At 41.2% G+C, this 19,202-nt stretch overlaps 1 protein-coding gene across 8 annotated transcripts in view; it reads left to right on the top strand.

The window, feature by feature from the left end:
• Positions 1 to 19,202, top strand: part of TBXAS1 (thromboxane A synthase 1) — a 229,289-nt gene that overhangs the window by 43,760 nt on the left and 166,327 nt on the right. For 6 of the 8 annotated variants that reach the window (XM_069003037.1, XM_069003042.1, XM_069003038.1 and 3 more), the window contains one exon: positions 9,356 to 9,449. In XM_069003037.1, coding sequence (XP_068859138.1) covers positions 9,356 to 9,449 — 94 coding nt within the window. Of the gene's footprint in view, positions 1 to 9,355; positions 9,450 to 12,111; positions 12,202 to 19,202 lie in introns of all 8 variants that reach the window. The other 2 variants (XM_069003040.1, XM_069003041.1) reach the window with 1 other exon arrangement.

The raw sequence follows: 19,202 nt of genomic DNA, 5'->3' as shown, positions 1-19,202 counted from the left end.
TTGTTGTTACAAGGAAAGATGAGAGAAATGGGGGAATGAAAAGCTGAGCAAGAAAAGAAAGATAAAGAGGCATCTTATCTCTGCATGGCATCAGAGTACTCTTGGTTTTCGAGTCATGGGGAGCCGGCAGTGTCTCCAGTATGAATTTCAAGTTTATCATATGCTGTCTGGTATGTACAGACATTCTAGCATCTTTCCTGTAATTAAGGGTCAGACAACGTTGTCATTGTCACCCCTGTACTATAATGGATTAGACCCTGCATAAAATAACTAGCTATGAGCTGAGATTTTATGTGTGCTCTCAGACTGAGAGCCAGCACTTCCTTTATTTTCAGTCTGGCTTAGTTAATTATAGGTGGGTCTGAGAGCACCACAAATTAAGGCTGTGTAATGCTCCCATTATACAACTCTATTTTAAATTGCTTATTGCTTTATAAAACTCCAGGCAGCCAGGATTGAAGTTTTCTGGGGCTGCTGTCTGTCTTAGGTAGAATTATTGAAAAATTTCAGTTAAGATGAGCTCTATAATTTCTGAGACAAATGCTAAGGAAAAATGTTTGGTTTTATTTTGGGAATCTCTTGGTGTTTGGGGTTTTTTTCTTTATTTTATTATTCTCTAGAAGTGATATTCTGATTTTTACATTAGCTTTAAAGCAGGGTTTCAATATTTGGTGAGAGGAGGTGGGCTTTTGTCAGTGGATGTACTTTTTACCTTTCTCATGCAAATTTGGACAAATGTTAAGGCTTTGAAAAATTACAGTTAGCACATGTTCACCGGAATCTCTTCTGTTTATACATAATTTTAAGCTAATGTTTTCTGATTCTGTCTTTACTAAGAATGTTCCCACCCTGTGTGTGTGTGGAGGGTTGACCAGGTTGGTTGCTCTGAGGGACTGAGAGAAGCCTTTCTCTAATGGGATTGTGTTGTTGTGTGATAGCATCAATGGGCTTGGGCGTGCAAGAACTGCAAGCAGGGAGCCTGTGCAGTCTGGTGGGAATGGGGTTAGGCAAGGAGAAACTGGGATAAATCGCTGCATGGAGGAGGGCAAATGGCTGATACAAACCAGGGTGGGACTGTGTTGGGAAGGGATCTTTTGGGGAGCTCATGATGCAAGGTGCTGCAGGGTCTGGGTGAGGGTGGCAGTACAGTCAGCTCCAGTGAGAAGCAGAGGCTGGGACTGGTGGCAGGTCCATGGATGAGGAAGAACAGGGATGTGGCAATGGTGCCAGAGTGATGCCTTAGGTTTTACCTTTTATATTTTTCAAACCCTGTACTGCCTAGTGTGTAACTCTGCAGTTTCTTGTAGCCTGTTAATTTCTGCTCTCTTGTGCTAGGTAGACATAACAAAGCCTCTCCAGGCCTGCTCTCCAAGAACACCCAGACCGTCCCAGGCCCAGAAAGTATAAACCAAAAGCTTCTAAAGAGGGGGCAAGCTTGGGGAAATTACATCATTAACTGAAGCTTTAACTGGAGAATTAACTCTGATATGCAAATGAACCAAGCCTATAAAAGTGTGAAGAACTCGTGACCTGTCGTCCATCTTGGTGTCCATCTTGGCAGTAGCCTCTGGCTCCCCAGGGGGTACCTTTGAAGGCCTTTCAAACAAATACCTACCTTTATTCCCTTACTCCTGTCTAGCCTCTGTTTCTAGGAGGCCTCTTCAGGCATCAGAGGAGCAGATGAGGGCTCACTGGTAAGATGTCAGCACCCAGAAAGACGCCTTGCATTTTGGTTTAGGAACTCATCAATTCTGCTGTTTTTTTCTCTCTGAGGAAGTATTGAGAGACTCTCTGGCACGCTGTGCCTCACAGCTCCCTTGTGTGAAAGACAACCTGCTTCTTCCATCAGCTCTTCCATTAGCTCACTTGGCAAAGGTCTCTGCCATAGTCTAGGGTCTTTTGATGACCCCTGTGGATGCAAAATGATGTATTTTTAATGAGTTTTTTTTTTTTAAATGAGAACTTGCAAAGAAAATTGCTTAAAGACACATTATTGAGGTCGTGAAGTCAAGCCCACACAAGTTAGGAAATGCAAGAACAAAGTTGGCCTGTGGACCATTAAGTCAGGCTCTTTGAACACCATGAAATGATCTCTGGTGCTCTGATCATGTATGTTTCTGGTCGATAGGACTTCTGCCACATTCAGTGCACTACATGGATGGTGGCTCCTTGGGGTTCACTTAAATAAATAGAATTAGTTCACGTGCTGTGTAATCATGAGGTCTGAGCATTCATCCAGAACTGTCTGCAGGGAGGTGATCTCTCCCTGCAGTCTGTCAATGCTGCTCAGTTGAGATTACAAGTGGGGAAGATGCCTGGAGTTTGCTCCAGTTACTTTGCCCCTGCTTTGGTACCTGCCATATATATACTGGTCTCAAAAAAGGGGATAGGAATGTGTTCCCCACCTCACCTTCAGTTAAGGGAGATGTCTCTGGCCCTAAAGCACTGGGAGGTATTGGGCCTCTTGAAGCTTCCCCCCCCCCCCCCCAGGGCTTTCTTGGCAGGGTGTGACTTCATGCAAACCTTGTGCCAGCTAGTTCTTAATGGCGCTGAGTGGCTCTGCATGTGCTGTTGCTGTTAAGGAATGTGGTACAAGACCTGAACTCCAAAACCAGTTCCCTGACAGCAAGAGACATCAGGCAAGTTGTGTGATAGACCACAACTGCATGGAATAAAATATGAAAGGCAGCTGAGGTAGGTCTAGAGGGAATGCAGTGTGGCTTTGCCTGCACAGCACATCACTACTTGATGTGTTGCTAAATAATATTTTGGGAGTTCAGCCACCATAGCACTGCAACTTCTTTTTGGCCTTATGAAATAATGGACCAGTGGCCTAGTGAGTACCTTCTTTATGTCAATGAGAAGCCAGAATGATCAGTCTCCCAAAAAGACTTTCCTTCCTCAATTTAAATATGAAACTGTATCCTGCATCCATACAATTCTTAAGGGTATGTAGGAATGGCTGAAGTGCATACAGAAACTGATGCCATGTTTTCTGCAAAGGGAGTTGGATCACTAGAATATGAACTCGCAGTACAATTAGGAAGGCTGGTAAGGTTGAAACTTCATGTCCTTTTAATTAAGATGTCCATTTGCAAAATTAAAATGTGTATTAGTTGAGGAGAGAGGAAGAAAAAAGTAATGAAATTTCACTATAGTTTCTGAATGCCAGGTTTCTAGCAGTGCACCTGTTTTTGCAAACTTCAGTCTTGCTGGCTGAAGCAAGAACATTTATGGCCTTGAGGCGGAACCATTTTCTTCCGTATGCCCCACAATATCTGTCTGAATAAACAGGCACTTGAAGAAATTACTCCCTAATAAAGGTATGGTGCCAGTGGTCCTAGGGAGTGAAAGGAAGGCTTGGTGTGTGGTTCAGGCAGCGGGGCTGGGACGTGAGCTGAGCTTAGCTATCAGCTCTGACCCAGGCTTCCTGCAGACAGTGTGTATGGCCTCATGGATGCACCAGACCTCAGATCTGCTGTGGACAGTCCTCCTGGTGAGGAGACTCCTCTTTGTGGTCATGTGGGATGAGGCTCCAGCCTCCTTTCCCAAGGTTATATATTGCTATAAGGAGCCAACAGCCTCTACTGCTGTTGACCTCCATCGTTTTGTTTAAAGGTGTTGAGCCAACAAAGAAGGGCTGAAGCTGTAGATTTATGACTCTTGTTCATTTGCTCTTCATTTGGAAAAGTCACTGCCCAGTGTGAAGAGGTTGCACTCTGAGAGAGGTGATGAAATATTGTCATTGACCTGCTGTACAGACCATCTGTCTCTCCCAGGGCTACTCTGGAATATGGTGAAGTGTTGCTTTTTCTGTGTGGGCTTTTTCATTTAATTGGCCTTGGTTCACTGCTAATTTTTAAGAACTTTAATCAAAGCAACCCCCAAAACTTTAAATACACTGTGACAACCTGAAGCCTTATTACAACCAGTCTCTTGAGACTTGGTTCCCTTAAGAGACACTAAGGAAATTGTTTGACAGACCAGAACGGTATGGATTAAAAGATGATTGTTAGAAGATAGATGAGGTATAAATTTAATATTGGGCATATAATTTTGCCTTTTCTGCACACTGCTCCTGATGTATTTGCAAATCTTTCAATGAAATAATGTCCTATGATAATTTAGGTTTTGCAGCTGGAAAACATCTGCCCCTGTGGAGGCAGATGGTGCAAGTGTGTGCAATGTCTTTCTTTTTCTTGTGCAATTATGTCAAAATTAAGGCACTGTGAGTGCATGCAAGTGATTAAGGAGAGCAAGTGTCACATGGAAGTTCTCATTATCCCTGAAACTGTTATTACAGCCCTACAAATTCATGGTTAAAAAGTATAGATTTGTTGAGCTTGAAAATTAAATTGCAGTACTCAAATATCCTTATCCCAAACTGACTAAAGTGTCTCTTGAAGATTAATTTCAGTTCATTCTTAGAGGCATACTTGTGGATATTCAATATCTCTTTTTGGAGGTATAGTAATAATTCTAATACTCTGAGCTTGATATTCTACACATCCAAGTGTATTTTTGTTCAGCAAATCCCTCCTTTTCCACCACAGGTACTGCTGGGTAACAGTAAAGGATAATTTGGTAACCTGTGTTGACCAAGGAAGAAGGATTTACTTTCCCCATTTATCTCTCTTCTGTTTTCTGAGAGAGTCCTTCACCTACCTGTCTTTTGGGGATGGACAGCTGATTTAATGTCGTGGTTTTTATTTTTCTTCCAATGAGTACACTTTCTGGAGGTGATAACCAGCCCAGGGTGTATCCTTCTGGGATGGTATCCACTTTGGCTGCAATACTCACCCACTTGCAAGACCTGATTTCTGTGTGTTCCTTTGTCAGAATGGTACCCGATAATGATTTTCTACCTTAAATATCCTGAGCAGCAGACAAGAGGAAAGGCTTAAGTAGTGGCAGCTCTCCAGTGACCCTGCTGCAGTATTCATAATGCAGAATTTCTCAGTGAGGGCAGGGAGCAGAAAGTCTGTAGGGAGCTTTGGGATGATATCAGTGTTTTAGTGAGACTGGGCTCTCAGGGATGCTTGTGTATTTTTTCATGAGCCATCATTGTAATGGTGGGAAGGCTACCTTTATTTTGTGTATCATCACTACTCTGTGAGCACACTACATCCCAGTGTTAACTGGAATCTGGTATGGGTATATGTAAATAGACACAAATAGGTAAAAATGCATGGTGATTGTCTCTCATTTGGCAGGAGTGATTTCTATTATCTCAGCAAAATACTTTGTTTTCCCACTCAGTCTTGCAAAATAATGCACCTCCCAACAATGAGATTAAATAACATCACTTTTTTTTTATCTCTGTGTCCCAGTTTATAGCTTTTCAGATATTATTAGGTTGTGTATTACTTAGATGTAGAAGGAATGACGCACTTTCTCTATTGAAATTTGGAGTAATTTCAACAGTACGTTGAACTCCACAGTGCAGAATTGGAAACTCTGCAATCTTGTCTGCTACACAAATTGATGACCCTGAATGGTAGACTGTGTAATACTTTTTCTCTCAGTACTGTTCAGTACTGACCTGGCTGGACAGATGGCTAGTTCTGTTGATTATATATCCTTCATGACTTATATTATCTGTTTCTTTTTTTTTTTTTTCTTTTTTCTTTTTTTTTTTTTTGCATGATGTTTTGTGGAGAGAAGTTAGTATTTCGGAGAGTTTATATCTGCCATGCTGGCCTACAGGAATGTATTTGGCACTAACTTTCTTTTAACAGTTGTGTTTAATATATACAGGGAGCATTTAGCTCTCAGAGGCCATCTGAACATCTTCAAAGGGTTATTGCATTGTTTATAGATCTACTTCATTACTGTTGTTCCTTGGTTCTTTTTGATGTCTTGTCACTTCATTCAAAATATAATGCCAAGCTTTTAAATTAATACTTGTGCAGGAAGCCACACTTGTGTAAATATTAGGGTGTGTTTCTCTTTTGAGGGAGAATGTGCTAGATTGTCCAGTAAGTATTGCTGCCATCAGAGTTTTATCCTTTTCATGCCCCTCACTTTGCACTGACTCATTCCTCTCTTCCTCTTAAGAAAGCTGAAGTGTCTGGGGTTTTATCTTTTAGGTTTTGTAACAGTCTAATCTCTTATTCTGCTATTAGAAGCTTACAGAGTAGTCCCCTGATTAAGAAAATAAATTTGATTAATTTCCTTTCCTTTCCTTTAATATTTTCCATGTATTTCTCTTACATTTGGAAAATTTACTAGCTAAAAGTGTCTGTTGATTCCCTCCCCCCACCCCCATTAATTTATTCTATCGCCTTTTGAAGCTTTTTAAACTTCTGGAGTAGACAATAGTCTGTGGCAAGGAGTTCCATAGTTAGTATATTTATTTCTTGGAAAAGTGTTTCATTTTTAATCCTGTCACCTGAATATTCATTTGTGGATTTTCATACTATATTTTTAATTTGTGGGTAATAACTCTTCATTTATTTTTTAAGCCTTGCAGGATATTAAATGTATTTGTCATAACCTGCATCAGTTGCTTCTTTTTTCCATGACTAAGATTATAGCCTGTCAGCTTGTACAGAAGTGGTTCATTATCTTTGGTTATCTTGGTCACCTCTTAGTATCTCTTCTATTTCTAGACTTGATTTAGCCTTTCTAGTCCACTGGTTGGTCTTCTACTGTCACTGTGTACCCACAGCAACAGCAGGAGGTTTCCTGATACCTGATTGATTTTTGTGATAGCGTAATATAGAAGTGTGTTAAGTGGCAGAGTGAGAAATAAGACTTCCCACTGGTGATAAGGCAGGCTTGGAACTGTTTCATTTAGATGTACAGCTTCTCCAGACAAATGGCTTTGCCTACAAGGCCACCCTTCCTGTATGCACTTGCCCAGCTTCTAGCCCCCTTTCCCTTCCCAGCAGCAAAACCTAGACACTGTTTTCCCAGTGCCCTTTGGATGCTGCTCTGAGTTAACTGGCCAAGTGTGTGTCATGGGGGTGCTGAGTGACCAAATCACATAAATTGGCCTGTATGAGTTATCAGCCTCTTCTGGCTCAAAAGGCAGAGGTTTGTGCCACAGAGCTGTCAGATTCATGTGTTGCTGGTGTTCACTGTGTGTTATACAGGACAATTTTTCTTTTCCCTTTTTCTTTTCCCTTTTTCTTTTCTTTTTTTCTTTTCCTTTTTTTAAAGAAGTCCATAAGCCACTCTTTCCCCTCTCTGTCCCCCACCCAAAATAATGAGAATGAGCTGAAACACTGCAGAGATGAGGGGAAGCTTTTAGTATTTAAGGTTGCAGAAAGTAAGCTGTTCCATTAGAAGTGGTCAAAGTTAAGGCTATGTGTGCAGTGTTAGATCCTTCTGTGAATGCAGGCCTGTCAGTCTCTGGTCACTTGCATACTGTTTTCTTCTCTGTAAAACATCAGGTATTTCAACAACACAAGAAATGTTGTAAAATCATAGAGTAGAGCTAGATATGTTTATTGAGATTTTTTTTTTCTTCTGCTGGCTTTACCCTTTTGTTGTCATATTTCAGTCTGTAGCTTGACCATACTGCTTCTCTCTCCCATCTCATTGTAAACTGTTGTTCCCTACCTTTCGAAAACCTACTTCAAATGCAACTGAATAAAAAGCAGTGGAGAAAACCACATTAGGAGTGGGAAAAGGAAAGCAAATCCTCACCTGTATGAAGCTGCCAGTAGTGTTCAGAAGCTGACAATGATGAACTGTTCATCTAAGCATAAATAGTCTTCACAGTCTCTGTGTTTCTTGCCTTGTGAAATGGTACTCATTATTTTTTTTCCTTTTTAAATATTTGGTGATCACATCATTTACTTTGTCTAGTGTAAGCCTCTGTTGCAGTCACTCTTCACTTTGCTGTACATGAAAACCAGGAGTCTACAGATGGTCTGGTGTGCAGTGAAATGAGCAGTTAACTGTAGCCCAGCCTGTTGTTTTGTTATCTGCCATGTATTTTACAGTGAAAAACATCAGGATAGAATACTGCAAAATTGACAGGTTTCCATTGACAGGGATTTTAATCTTTTTTACTGTTTACATACTGAAGATGAGGACTTTGCTATGACACAAAGACACTTCAGGAAGGTTTCAAACAGCAGCAGCAGCAAAAACAATCCTCTCTTTGAGGAAGAAAATGTATCATGTAGGCTGTTTTGTCATTTTAAAGTTAAAACATTTCTTTTCCCAAGAGTATTAGCTGAGGAAAACCTCATACTTTTTAAAGCAGTTAAGTAGCCAAGAAGTCAATAATATGTATAAAATGTGTAATAAACGTTGACTTCTGTGCCTTTACTCCCTGATACCTTGTCATACTTGACATAATGTCCCTGCATAGACTGAAGACACATCATTGCTGTTGAGAGGTTTGTGTTTGTGAAGGTTTGTACAGCCCCATTAAAAAAGGAAAATGATTGCTATTCAAAAATGATTAAACCTCTATCTCCTGATTATGATTTTTGTAAAATATCGTCACAAAAGAAAATCCATTAAGAAAATAGGTACTGTGCTGCAGGAAATATCAGCAAATGGAAGTGCACAACAAAAGTTGTGTCTTTGGGTAATCAAAGCTGCTGCTGTTAGCTCCTGCCCTTTCAGGTTTCACTAATTGAAGTCCATTGACTTAAATCCATTGTTTGTATTAAGAAAGGGGGAGGGGAGGAGAAAGAAAGGCTCTGGGGTTGGGTTTTTCTTTTTTCCAGTATTGTCCCTGTCAACATGCCACAGTTTCATCCGAAACAAGGGATGCATGAAGCCTTTCAGTCTGGGTTTTGTTTCCCTGTATTTTTTATATTTGTGTAATTTGCTGACTGGCAGCTCTAAAAAATCACTTCATCAGCATATCTGGCCCAAATACTAGACTTGACTTGAACATACTGACAGTGTCTTGGCTCATGGACAACTGAGACTGGTCTGAATTTTTATTCTGTGTATAGGTAGAGGTGATGGAAGAAGAAAATAAGTCTGAAAATCTGTCTTGTTTCTTTCCCAGCAGTGCCACAGAAGTCAAGTCCCAAATGCTTCTTTTGATCTCGTTTGTAACCTCATGTAGCTTTGGAGAGTCACTTCTGACTTACAAGACCCTCTGTGGGAAAAGGAGCAGCTCTCTAATTCCACTGCTCAATTTTGCAGGCTTGTGTTTGAGTCCCTTGGTCCTTTTGCCCTCTCTGAAGCACCAGTGTATTGCATTTACTTTTGTGACCGGAGGAGCTGCCAAGCAATGTAATCTCATTGGCAGTTCTGTTTGGCCAACAGAGAAAGCATCTTCTCCCTCTCTGAATCCAGGGAAGTCATCTGAACTAGTTACTGTGGCAAGTCCTATCATGGCAAAATCCAAAATTAATTTACTACCTTATCTTTTTTCCAGGTACTCCACATCTGCATTCTCCAAACTAAGCAGAGTAGGGATCCGACATCCTCCACCTCTTCCTTTCATTGGAAACCTGCTCTTTTTCCGTGAGGTAGGATATGTTTTTCTTTGTATCAATCAAAGTGATGGGAAGAGTGGATAGGAGGCAGGAGGAATTGAAGGGAGTCCTACAATTCACTGGTACCATCTCTTCAAGCATGCCCCTCTGGAAAGGTGAAGCAAAACTCAGTTTTTTGAATGAATGGGTAGAAGCAGTCATGTGTAAGCAGCTCTAATTCCAGGGTGAAGTAAACTTGAGGGAAAGAAAATGTGTAAGCTCCTGCAGTTAATAATTTGAGCTTTTCCAAGAAAGTTCATACCCTCCGTGAAACACACTTAGTTATGTGAATAGAGCAGATTATGTTAACTAGCCCCAACTGGTTTGTTCTGAGTGGTTTTGGCTCCTACAACCTTTCTGTTTGTTTGCACTTTTGCTGATTGTACACATTTATTTTAAAGCCTTTAATGTTGCTTGCTCCTAAGTAGTAACTGGAATTAGGTACTGCTGACTGTTTTTGCTCTGTGCTGCAAATACTAGGGCTGTGAGGAAGAGGTGGGATTTTGCCTCCAGATTTTATTCCCTTATTTTTCTCACCTATCCTCTTTCAATAGACTGCTAATGCTGTGTTTTGTTCCTTGTTCAATTTTGGTAATGTTGCTGAGGGTCCAAGGTACCTTAATAATGAGGAGCTGCCATTTCTCTGGTTGGATTTTACAGTAAAATCTCTCCAGTGTGTGTCTGTTGCAGCCCAACAGCTTTTGAAGAAATCTGGGCCAACTCCAGCTGCTGCCCAGTTTTCCCTTTTAAGTGCATGGTCATCAATATCCATGCTGAGATTTGAATTATTAATGAGAATATATTGCCTCTTACCTTGGTCTTCATGGTGATTGTTCTGTCAATATCTGACTCATTATTAGATAAAACCCTTTTAAATACCAGTTTTACATGTACATCTGATTTCATTTAGAAAATAGCATAAAAGGTAGACTTAATCCGCTCTAGATTAATTTGAACTGGAGTTGGCAGGGTAACTTTAGTTTACAAGGGATTCTGGTGGTATGGAATGCAGACCAGTTCACCTTCACTCTTCTGGTTTCAATTCAGCTGGATGGCAGAAAGCCACTCATCCTGTAGCTCCTTGGTGGTGAAATCCAGTTATCATTAGTCACCTACTAACACTTGCTGTTAGGTAAAGGTGCTAGAGACGAAGTTATTTTGGTATGTTCTAGATAGGCTTGCCCTGTACCAGCATACAGGTGTAAAGGTTTTGGGAAATGACCCAAAATGATCCTATGATCTTTTAGGCAAATTTCATTACTAGAATAACATTCATTAAATTAACTTAAAGCAGAGTAATGCAAAAAAGTTAACCTTGGTTTTGCTACCTTTTAGGAAGAAAAATAAAGTAAAGGTAGCTGAGAAATTGTATCTTGGGATACCAAGAAATAGCAATTTCAGACAGAGTTTTGAAACAGAGTCGAGTGGTAGAAAGCCCCAAGCACCACCAGGCTGGATGTCCAGCACTATGGCATTTCACCACCCGTCTTCTCCGCCACGCTATTGCTGCCAGTACAAATGGGCAGGGAGGAGTCCAGGTTCTTGGTAAATTTTCTTCTTTCCATTGTATATTTTGCCATTTTTTCTGAATCTGCTCCTGGGGCTGCTTTCTTAGAATAGTGCCCATAGCAATGTGCCAGTACTGGGAACTCTGCTTTTATACTGCAGGCTCTTGTCTAGGAGAGCATTTGCAGGGACATAAGTACTCTCACTGCAGTCAGTAGAGGACATCATCCACTTTCAGTTTCCCAGCAGGGGAGATCCAGGGCTTGCCCATCACCTTTCTGGACCTAGGGATGGTTTTAGGGGCTTAGCGCCCCTAAAACAGAGGGACACAGCTGTGCATGAGTAGTGGCTTGTTTACTATATATATATATATTTTTTTTTTTAATAGGAAATAGAAAAGGGTTGATTTGTTCTGTTGCTACACATGTAATATTAAGAAGTTCTTGCCCATCCATGTTTATGCAACCATTCTCTTTCCACTGAAGTAGCTGTTCAGAGAGTCTTGCTTTTAAACAGGCCAGCCCTTTCTTAGTATTGCTAATCTTGTGCGGGGAAAACACAAGATCCACACTCCCATTAAATCATCAGACTAGTGCTTTTCAACCATGAACATTTATTTCCAAGGAATTAATGAATGGTGACTAAGAGGAATGAATTGATATGTGCCGTATGGGAATCTGCATATGTGTGATTCATACATTTCCAGTGTCGAATTTGGTCTGCAAATTAGCACAGGTTGAAAAGCCCTGAACACAAGTGAGATTTGGAAGATAAAAGGAAATCAAGAGGCATCAACATATATAGCCTTGCAGTCCAAAAAGTGTCCTCATGTCATGACTTCAGGCTTTTCTCCTAGAATATGATTGCTAGAAATTTAAGGAAAAGAAATAAAGCAGGAGAGGAAGTCCCTTTGACATAACAGAGTAAATATAGGACCTGTGAATTTAAGAAAAAAACATTAAATATAAAAAATCTCAACAAAATTGTGTAAGCAGTATTTTACAATTTGTAATGGCATAAATTCAAGGATTTGCTTGTCTTTTCCCTTACTTGGGTGTAAATCACTTTTACTGAAATAAATGGAGTTTCCTGTTTTGCTGCACTGTACACGTGAACAGAGCTTCAGGCCTTATCCTTTTTTTTTTTGCAGTTCTTCAAATGGGCCTGAAAACAAAGGAACAGTGCAAGCAGGATTTGACCAGTAGTTCTGGGTTGTGGGGTACTTAATAAACTCTCAAAGGTATTTTAAATAAGAAAATATTTCGTTCATGACATTTTTTTTTTTTAAGAATTATTTCAGGGATTTCTTGAATTATATATTTTTTTGAGTAAAATAGTAGTAGCTGTTAATACAGTATCTCTGAGAGAGGAAGTGTGGAAAGTAAGGGGACTAAGGAAAATGCAACAGGAAAGACTTACCTCCATCATAGAGAAGCAGAGTTTAAAAGCTGGCTTGGGGAAAACCAAGTTATTTTACTGTAAGTCACCCCTTCTCTCTCAAGTACAATAGAGGGAGATAATCACACTCTGAAACTAAAACATATCCAAGTTAATCATCTTATCTCAACAATGAGAAGATAGGAAATTATTGCAGTTCTGCAGCTGGGAAATTATCTGAGTCCAAGATATTAGATTAAAAATTCTTCCATTGCATGAGAACAATTTCTGGTGGGTAAGTCTGATGTAATAGTAAATATGATTAGGCTGCTTAAAAAAAGCAGCATGTTCAATTTTTTCCAATAACTGAGCAGACTTGCAGCCGACAGGCTGCTGTTTTGCTACAAATTCCTGACTGTTCGCTCACCTCTCCATGTGCTGCGTTTTTCCTATGAGTCTGGAAAAAAGTGAGGGTTGTTTGTGATAGCTGTGTAATGGTTGATGCAGGGGTACCATACACGTACATGGACTTTCACACATGGGTCTGTATGGGCTTTATAGCAGCAGGTTGCAGAAAAACTAAGCCAAACTCTTTTATCAATTCCCAGGCTAATGATTTTATTACGTGACAAACGCTCTGAAAACCGAGAAGCCACATATCCGCATCACCCTTTCTCTCTGGCAAACACTTGACCTGTTGCTATGGCTGTGCTGTGCTTTTCTCCCCCTTCCCCATGCCTTTCCTAAAATGACAGCTGTGCTGTTTTTAAATGTCATTGGCTCTGACATTTGCACGGCCCTGGTCGCCTGGTGCTGTACCTGTGTGCACTGCTCCCTAGCCAGCCTCCTGGAGAGCCACGTTGTGCTGCAGTAGCCTCGGGGCTGGCCCCTGATGTTTTGGGGGGTTGGTAGGTGTGGGGGTTGCTGCCTTGTTTTGGTCCTTGGTAGGTGGGATATGCAGTTGCGTGCAGCTGAGTGATGTGCTCTGGGTCCTCATAATGGCGTGATCATGTGTTGCTTCCCTCCTATTACTCCTAGCAAGCTCCAGTGATGCTTTTGACTGTCTGTGTGCTTGCATCCCTGCCTTGCATGTTAATGAAAGACATAACTCTCTTTAGCCCCTCTCAGCTTGGACAGGATACTCTTTGTTTACTCTGTTTATTTCAGTCTGGCCTACTTGTAGATCCTGGGCTACCCCGGAGCGGCCCATTTCTGCTGAATGGAAGTGGGGGCTGTGTGGGTGCTTTGTCTTGCTTTCAGTTTGGGATCTGGCTGGGCTGTGTTGTTTTATGGCTGATGGGTGGGAGTAGAGAAGGGGGGAGTGCAGGGAGGAAGCAGAGAGCAAACATTATTTTTTTTTTTTTCACTACACATCTGCCAAAAGCATCCTTTGAGTTGGACGTAAAGAAAAATAAAAGGCAGAGTCCTTGCAGGAATGAAATTAACCCTATGTCTATTTTTTAGCCTAGAAAGCAATGTGTGGGTGCTTAGAGAGAGAGGCTGCAGTGTTTACTGCTCTGGAATTTAATGACACAGCATTCAAACCTAAACAAGGTTGGAGAGAGGCAAATGGTGAGGGGAGCAAAGAGGGGGGAAAGGAAGGAAAAGGAGCTCTCAGGCTCTGGACCTGGATTGAATTACAAGAATAATATGGCTTATATTGACAGTGAAAGCCTGCATATGGTTTTGTGTTTCTTTGTGCAGATAAACAAGAGAAGAACGAGATAGGGAGTGTGTGTTTTGCAACTTGATAACCCTTTGTGTGGAACCAGAAAGGATGGCTGTGGCATCACCAACCAACCTGTCTTTATCTCCCCCAGACGTCTGTGTGCATCTGCTGTGGGCTTCTGACTGCCAGAACAGACCTCTTGGGGTGATCCAGGTCTTCTCTTACGTCCTGGGAATGCCATCACCCTAGACTGGGAGGCATGTACATGCATGTGATGCAGATCTCAACCTAGCCATGTCACTGTCTGCAATATGACAGAAAACCTGGGGTTAAATGTGTGTTTATGTGTCTATTTCTACATCTATGAAGCCAGTCTTTCTCCCCTTTAAAGATGTGTATTTTCCTAGTTTCATGTGATATTCTGTGCTGCCTCCTTTGATCAGATGTTAGCATTGTCAGATAACCTGACAAAGTTGGTGCAGTGTCTGTTTGTGGGAACTGAAAGCTGGAAATCAAGACAACCGGCTGTTTCCCACTTGACTAAATGCTATTTGCAGCTTTCAGCAAGAGCTGGACCTCAGTTTCTGAGATGAGCATCAGGTAGAGCTGTGCTGTAGCTCACCCCAACTTCTCCCTGACCTGTTGGGATCTCATCAGGGTGAGCCTGTTTCTGGGGGAACAGTGTGTGTACCTTGGAGACCCTTCTTTAGAGACACAATTTCCCCAGCTTCTTTGCACTTGCAGTGTTTCCCATAACTGTGTTTGCAAGATACCCCTGAATGTGATGCCAACTTGAAGTAATATTTATGGAAGCTGAGACAGTATTAGGGTGCACAAAGCAACTGGTAGGTTTTATGTGACAGAAAAATGGGATGAATCATCACTGCCTTGCTGGTAGTGAATAATGGTGACCCATGCAATGAAGGTGGTAGTGGCCATGACAGATGCCTTTGCTCTTCTGGACTATACCATTTTTCCTTTGAGGGAAGAAACAATTCCTTTTTCTATTACAAGAAGTGGTGTGCTGGCTGTGCAGCTTTTGCCTGGAGCTGCTCTAACATCTGTTTTTGTGCAGGGCTGTGTGAATGCTTCCCATAGACCTCAGCAGCTTCCCCTAGAAGGAGATGCAGACTTCACTGATGAGCATCATCATGATTTTGGTACTCCTTAACCCATGTTTTGGTTGTTCCTTTTGACATACTTCATACTTGCTTTGTTAAATGCTGCATGAGGGGAAGAGGCAATGGCTGGGGCAAGTGGTAGCTGTTAAGTGGAAAGGGGATGATGTTGTTTGTGGCAGCACAGCAAGTGAGAAGAGACTCCCTAATCATGCTCTTGGCTTTCCTCAGACTCTCTGTGTGATTTTGGGCAAGTCTGACGGGGGAAAAACTTTCTTCTTTTCTGGGTACGCAAATCTCTTGCTTCACCTTGAGCCTCTTTTATCCACCTGCAAAACAGTAAAGATGGTGTTCTGGAAAAGATAGGTCTGCTTTTTGATTAGGTTATGGTGAAACATTTTGAACAACTTCTCTGGGGCCTGTTAGATTTAGGAAGGCTGATATCACTGCTGTCTTAAATGGATTGGGATGCTCAAGGCCAGAGGGAGTTCAAATGTTTTTGCAATATTCACAGAGCAAGTGGGGCTGTGAGTTAATGCCAGGCCTGAGTTCTGGCCTAGGAATGAAGGTATCTGAGTGTGGTGGGTCCCCAGCATAACAGCGCTGAAGGATACTTCTCTGCTCTTCTATGCTGTCCTTGACCACTGCCCTTTGATGGGTTTTTGGTGGCACCTGCCAAATGGCTACCCAAGATCTGTTAGAGCAGAGGTCTGCATCATTAAAATGACATCTGGCTCATGAGAATGGTGTAGGGGAACTTTGCCATGTGTTATGCCTTTTGGAGAGTATATTTGCACGCTCATCACATAACTCTCTGGAATTTGCTATGTAGCCTGCTCTTCAAGCAGCGTGTACTGCTAAATTAAAGCCAGCTCTGGCCTGACATGCAGCAGCAGTGAACCCAGACAGCTGAGCTACACAGTGTTTGGGCTGAGAGAATGTGTAGTTGCAAAGGTAGTAGCATGCAGGTAGAGCCTGTGGACTTTACTTTGGACTCCAGAAGAAGTCGGGACCTTCACCTTGAAGAGCAGCACAGTAGTGGTATGTTTGAACAGGAGGATTCCAGTAGCTGTTGTAGTAAACTCAGTGGGCTTTTACACGTGAACTTAAAAAACCAGGACTATTTCTTGGGTGTGACTGTCTTCTCTTCAGTTTTGTCTGTAGTCACACTGGCCTGGAAAGAATGAGATTGGAATAGATAAATTCTTTTAGTTCTTGAAATCAGGAAAGAAAGCAACAGAGTCAGGCTGTGACGAATAAGAGCAACTCTGTTATTTTACATGAAATTGTAATTTGCTCACATTACCTGCCAATTTGGAGTTTAGAAGCATCCTATGTTGTTCATCTTCTTATTGCATGTGGAGAACCCCACATTCAGAAAGCCAGTTCTTCTATGTCAGTAAGACCACTATGTATAATAATGGCCAGGTATCAGTTGTAATACTAAAATTTTAGCAGGCCCAGATTGGTTATTGTGAACAGTTGTTATCCATGAGCCAACAAATTTAGCGGAGTCTTAACTTCATTAGCAATGTCTAAATGCATTAGCCATATGCTCCTCAGCATATGGGTAAATACATAACAATTTATTTTCATTAGAGTTTTCTTACACGTGCTGCTAACCCAAGCTCCACTAGAAATGTTTACAGCATGACATGTCTTTTCAGATGAGAAGCTGACTTTCTGTACAGCAGGTCATCCTGAAAGGGTGACAAGCAAGATAGTTCCCTGTCCTTTCCGGGAATAGGTGGGTACAGCTGCTGTGGGTCTGATCCGCTGCATTTAGCTAGGCTTGGTTTCTGCAAGGCTTTATATTAAAATGAATAATAGAAGGCTTTGGAGACCTGCCTGTTCAAACACGTGCTGTTAAATCCCTCGTATTCATTGTGTGCTGCCCTCTGGTTGCCTGTGATGCACCTTGGGTGGCTTCATCACCTGGTAACTTCATAAGACTCATGACTTTCTGGGTTCTTCCCACTTCCCCGCTCCCCAGGCAGGATGTAGAGTCGAAATATAACTTCACTGAAGAGGGACCGAGCATGAAATTAGGTGGTACTCATGGCCTGTAGTCAAATGGATGCAGTGCTGGAAAGGCAGGGTGAGTTTGCAGGGTAGACACTGAGCAGGGCTGTGAGGGCTTCAGTAGCTGCACAGATGTAACCTGGCCATTGTGTGCTCAGGGCTCTTCTAATTTCTCAGAAATAAATGAAAAGATATTTTCTTGAGAACTTTTCTAAAAAAAATTTTGATAAGCATTTATTCAGCTTGATCCAGAAACATGAGTTGCCTAGAAAGACCTTGATGTGTAAGAAAGGACCGATCTTATTAGAGAGGTAGAAAGTTCAAAAGTTAATCTCTTGCTCCACAGTCTCAGAGGCCTCGGTGCATATCTAAATTTAGATGGTAATGTGAAACAAGAACCAACTGGAGTTGGATTCTAATCAGGTTTTTTTGAGACCTGACTGTTTTTTTTATTGTGTTTGGGTGGTTTTTTGGTTGGTTGGTTTTTTAGAAAACAAAAATCAACAGAAAGCCTAAACAAACCTGTGTGCTTTGAAAAGAAATGTTTCAAATTGCTGTATTTTCTTTTTGTCTTGGTCATCATGCAGTGCTGATGAATGGATGAGTGAACCAAACAGGAAGTCTTGGGTTGTCCTTGGACTTTTAAACTGTTCCTTTTGTTTATTAACTATAAGCCTTTTTTCCTGCTTAAATTTTCTAATTTTGTAATACTCTATGAATTTTAGAAGATTTATAATAAGGTAGAGGGAAAAGTGTTCTTTGGACAGTTGCACTGGGACAGTTAAATATTCAGGTACCAAAAACAACTCGCTGAGCATTGGTAACTTATTTTACCTTACTACAAGAAAATTGAAAATTACATGCAAGAGAAAAAAAGAAATTGAAACTGAGCTACATGTTTCAAAACATTCTCAAATATGTATTTTCATAATAAACTATGCAAGAAATAAACCTTAAAATAATAGCAAATTAGTCTTTGCTATTTGCTGAATTTCCGTAGTTTTTGTGCATTATATCTGATGGCTTTTTTTTGTTTCTGTGAGTATAGAAAACTGTTGGCTTTCATAGGCAGGATGATGCCTGGGGTGATTTTGGTAGGATTAGTGAAAGTTGGGCTAAAGGAGCCATAAGAAGTCACATTCAATGATGAGTTGAAATATTCTCTGTGAAGTTGAGTGGGACTTTAAACATGGTTGTTATTTTTCTGCCGAACAGTGCTTTTCCTGTTCTACTCAAAAGGGAAAGAGGGGAAAAATACATGGAAAGGGCAGGTGTTGAAAGGAAGTCTCTCTTTGGACACAGAGAGAAAGGGGATGGTGAGTCCCAAAGTCTTCACTTATTTGTCTCCATTTGCTTTTATTTCCATATATTGAGAGGAAACAGTGGGTGATAAGCCCTAGATAGGATTAGGGACGTTGTGGCTCTAGAGAGTAGTCTAGGAAAGAAGCACAAAGAGGTATGAATAAGAAATTGGTGCTTCATCCATGATTTTTGTGAAGGTGTGAACACCTCTGCCTTGATCTGTTAATACACTGCAACATGTGGTGTGTTGTAAAAAGCATGTGATGAGGCAGAAGGAGCAAGGGTAGCATTTGATTTATCCTTATTTTTGTTCCACTTCTGAAGGCAATCTAGGACAGGAGCACCTTGCAGCCAAAGTAGAATGGAAAAGGCACTTGATCACAGAAAAGGGGGAAATGGGAGAGCTTTGGGGGGAAAAAAAGCTGTTGGTGACCTTATACCGGAGGTCTCTATTTTAATAAAGAGTCTCATTAAGTTCATCACAGATAGAATCAGGGACCTTGCAAGTATCTTGTACTTATATTTGTGTTTATATTTTTCCCTACCTCTTTTTTTTTTTTTTTTTTCTCCCCAATGCCCCAGGGACCCATCTCTAAGACCTCATAAACGCGAGATTTCATTTTCTAATGCTATTTCATTTCCTGGATGGAGGACCTGCCACGAGAAGACCAGACCTCAAATTATAATAGCCCTATAAATAACTCCCTAAGGCAGAGGGGAAAAAGAGAAAGCCTTTGAAAGACAACCACAAAT

Source organism: Aphelocoma coerulescens, chromosome 1A (assembly GCF_041296385.1).
Source record: "Aphelocoma coerulescens isolate FSJ_1873_10779 chromosome 1A, UR_Acoe_1.0, whole genome shotgun sequence".
Lineage (NCBI taxonomy): Eukaryota > Metazoa > Chordata > Aves > Passeriformes > Corvidae > Aphelocoma > Aphelocoma coerulescens.
This window is presented reverse-complemented; position numbering and strand designations above follow the sequence as displayed.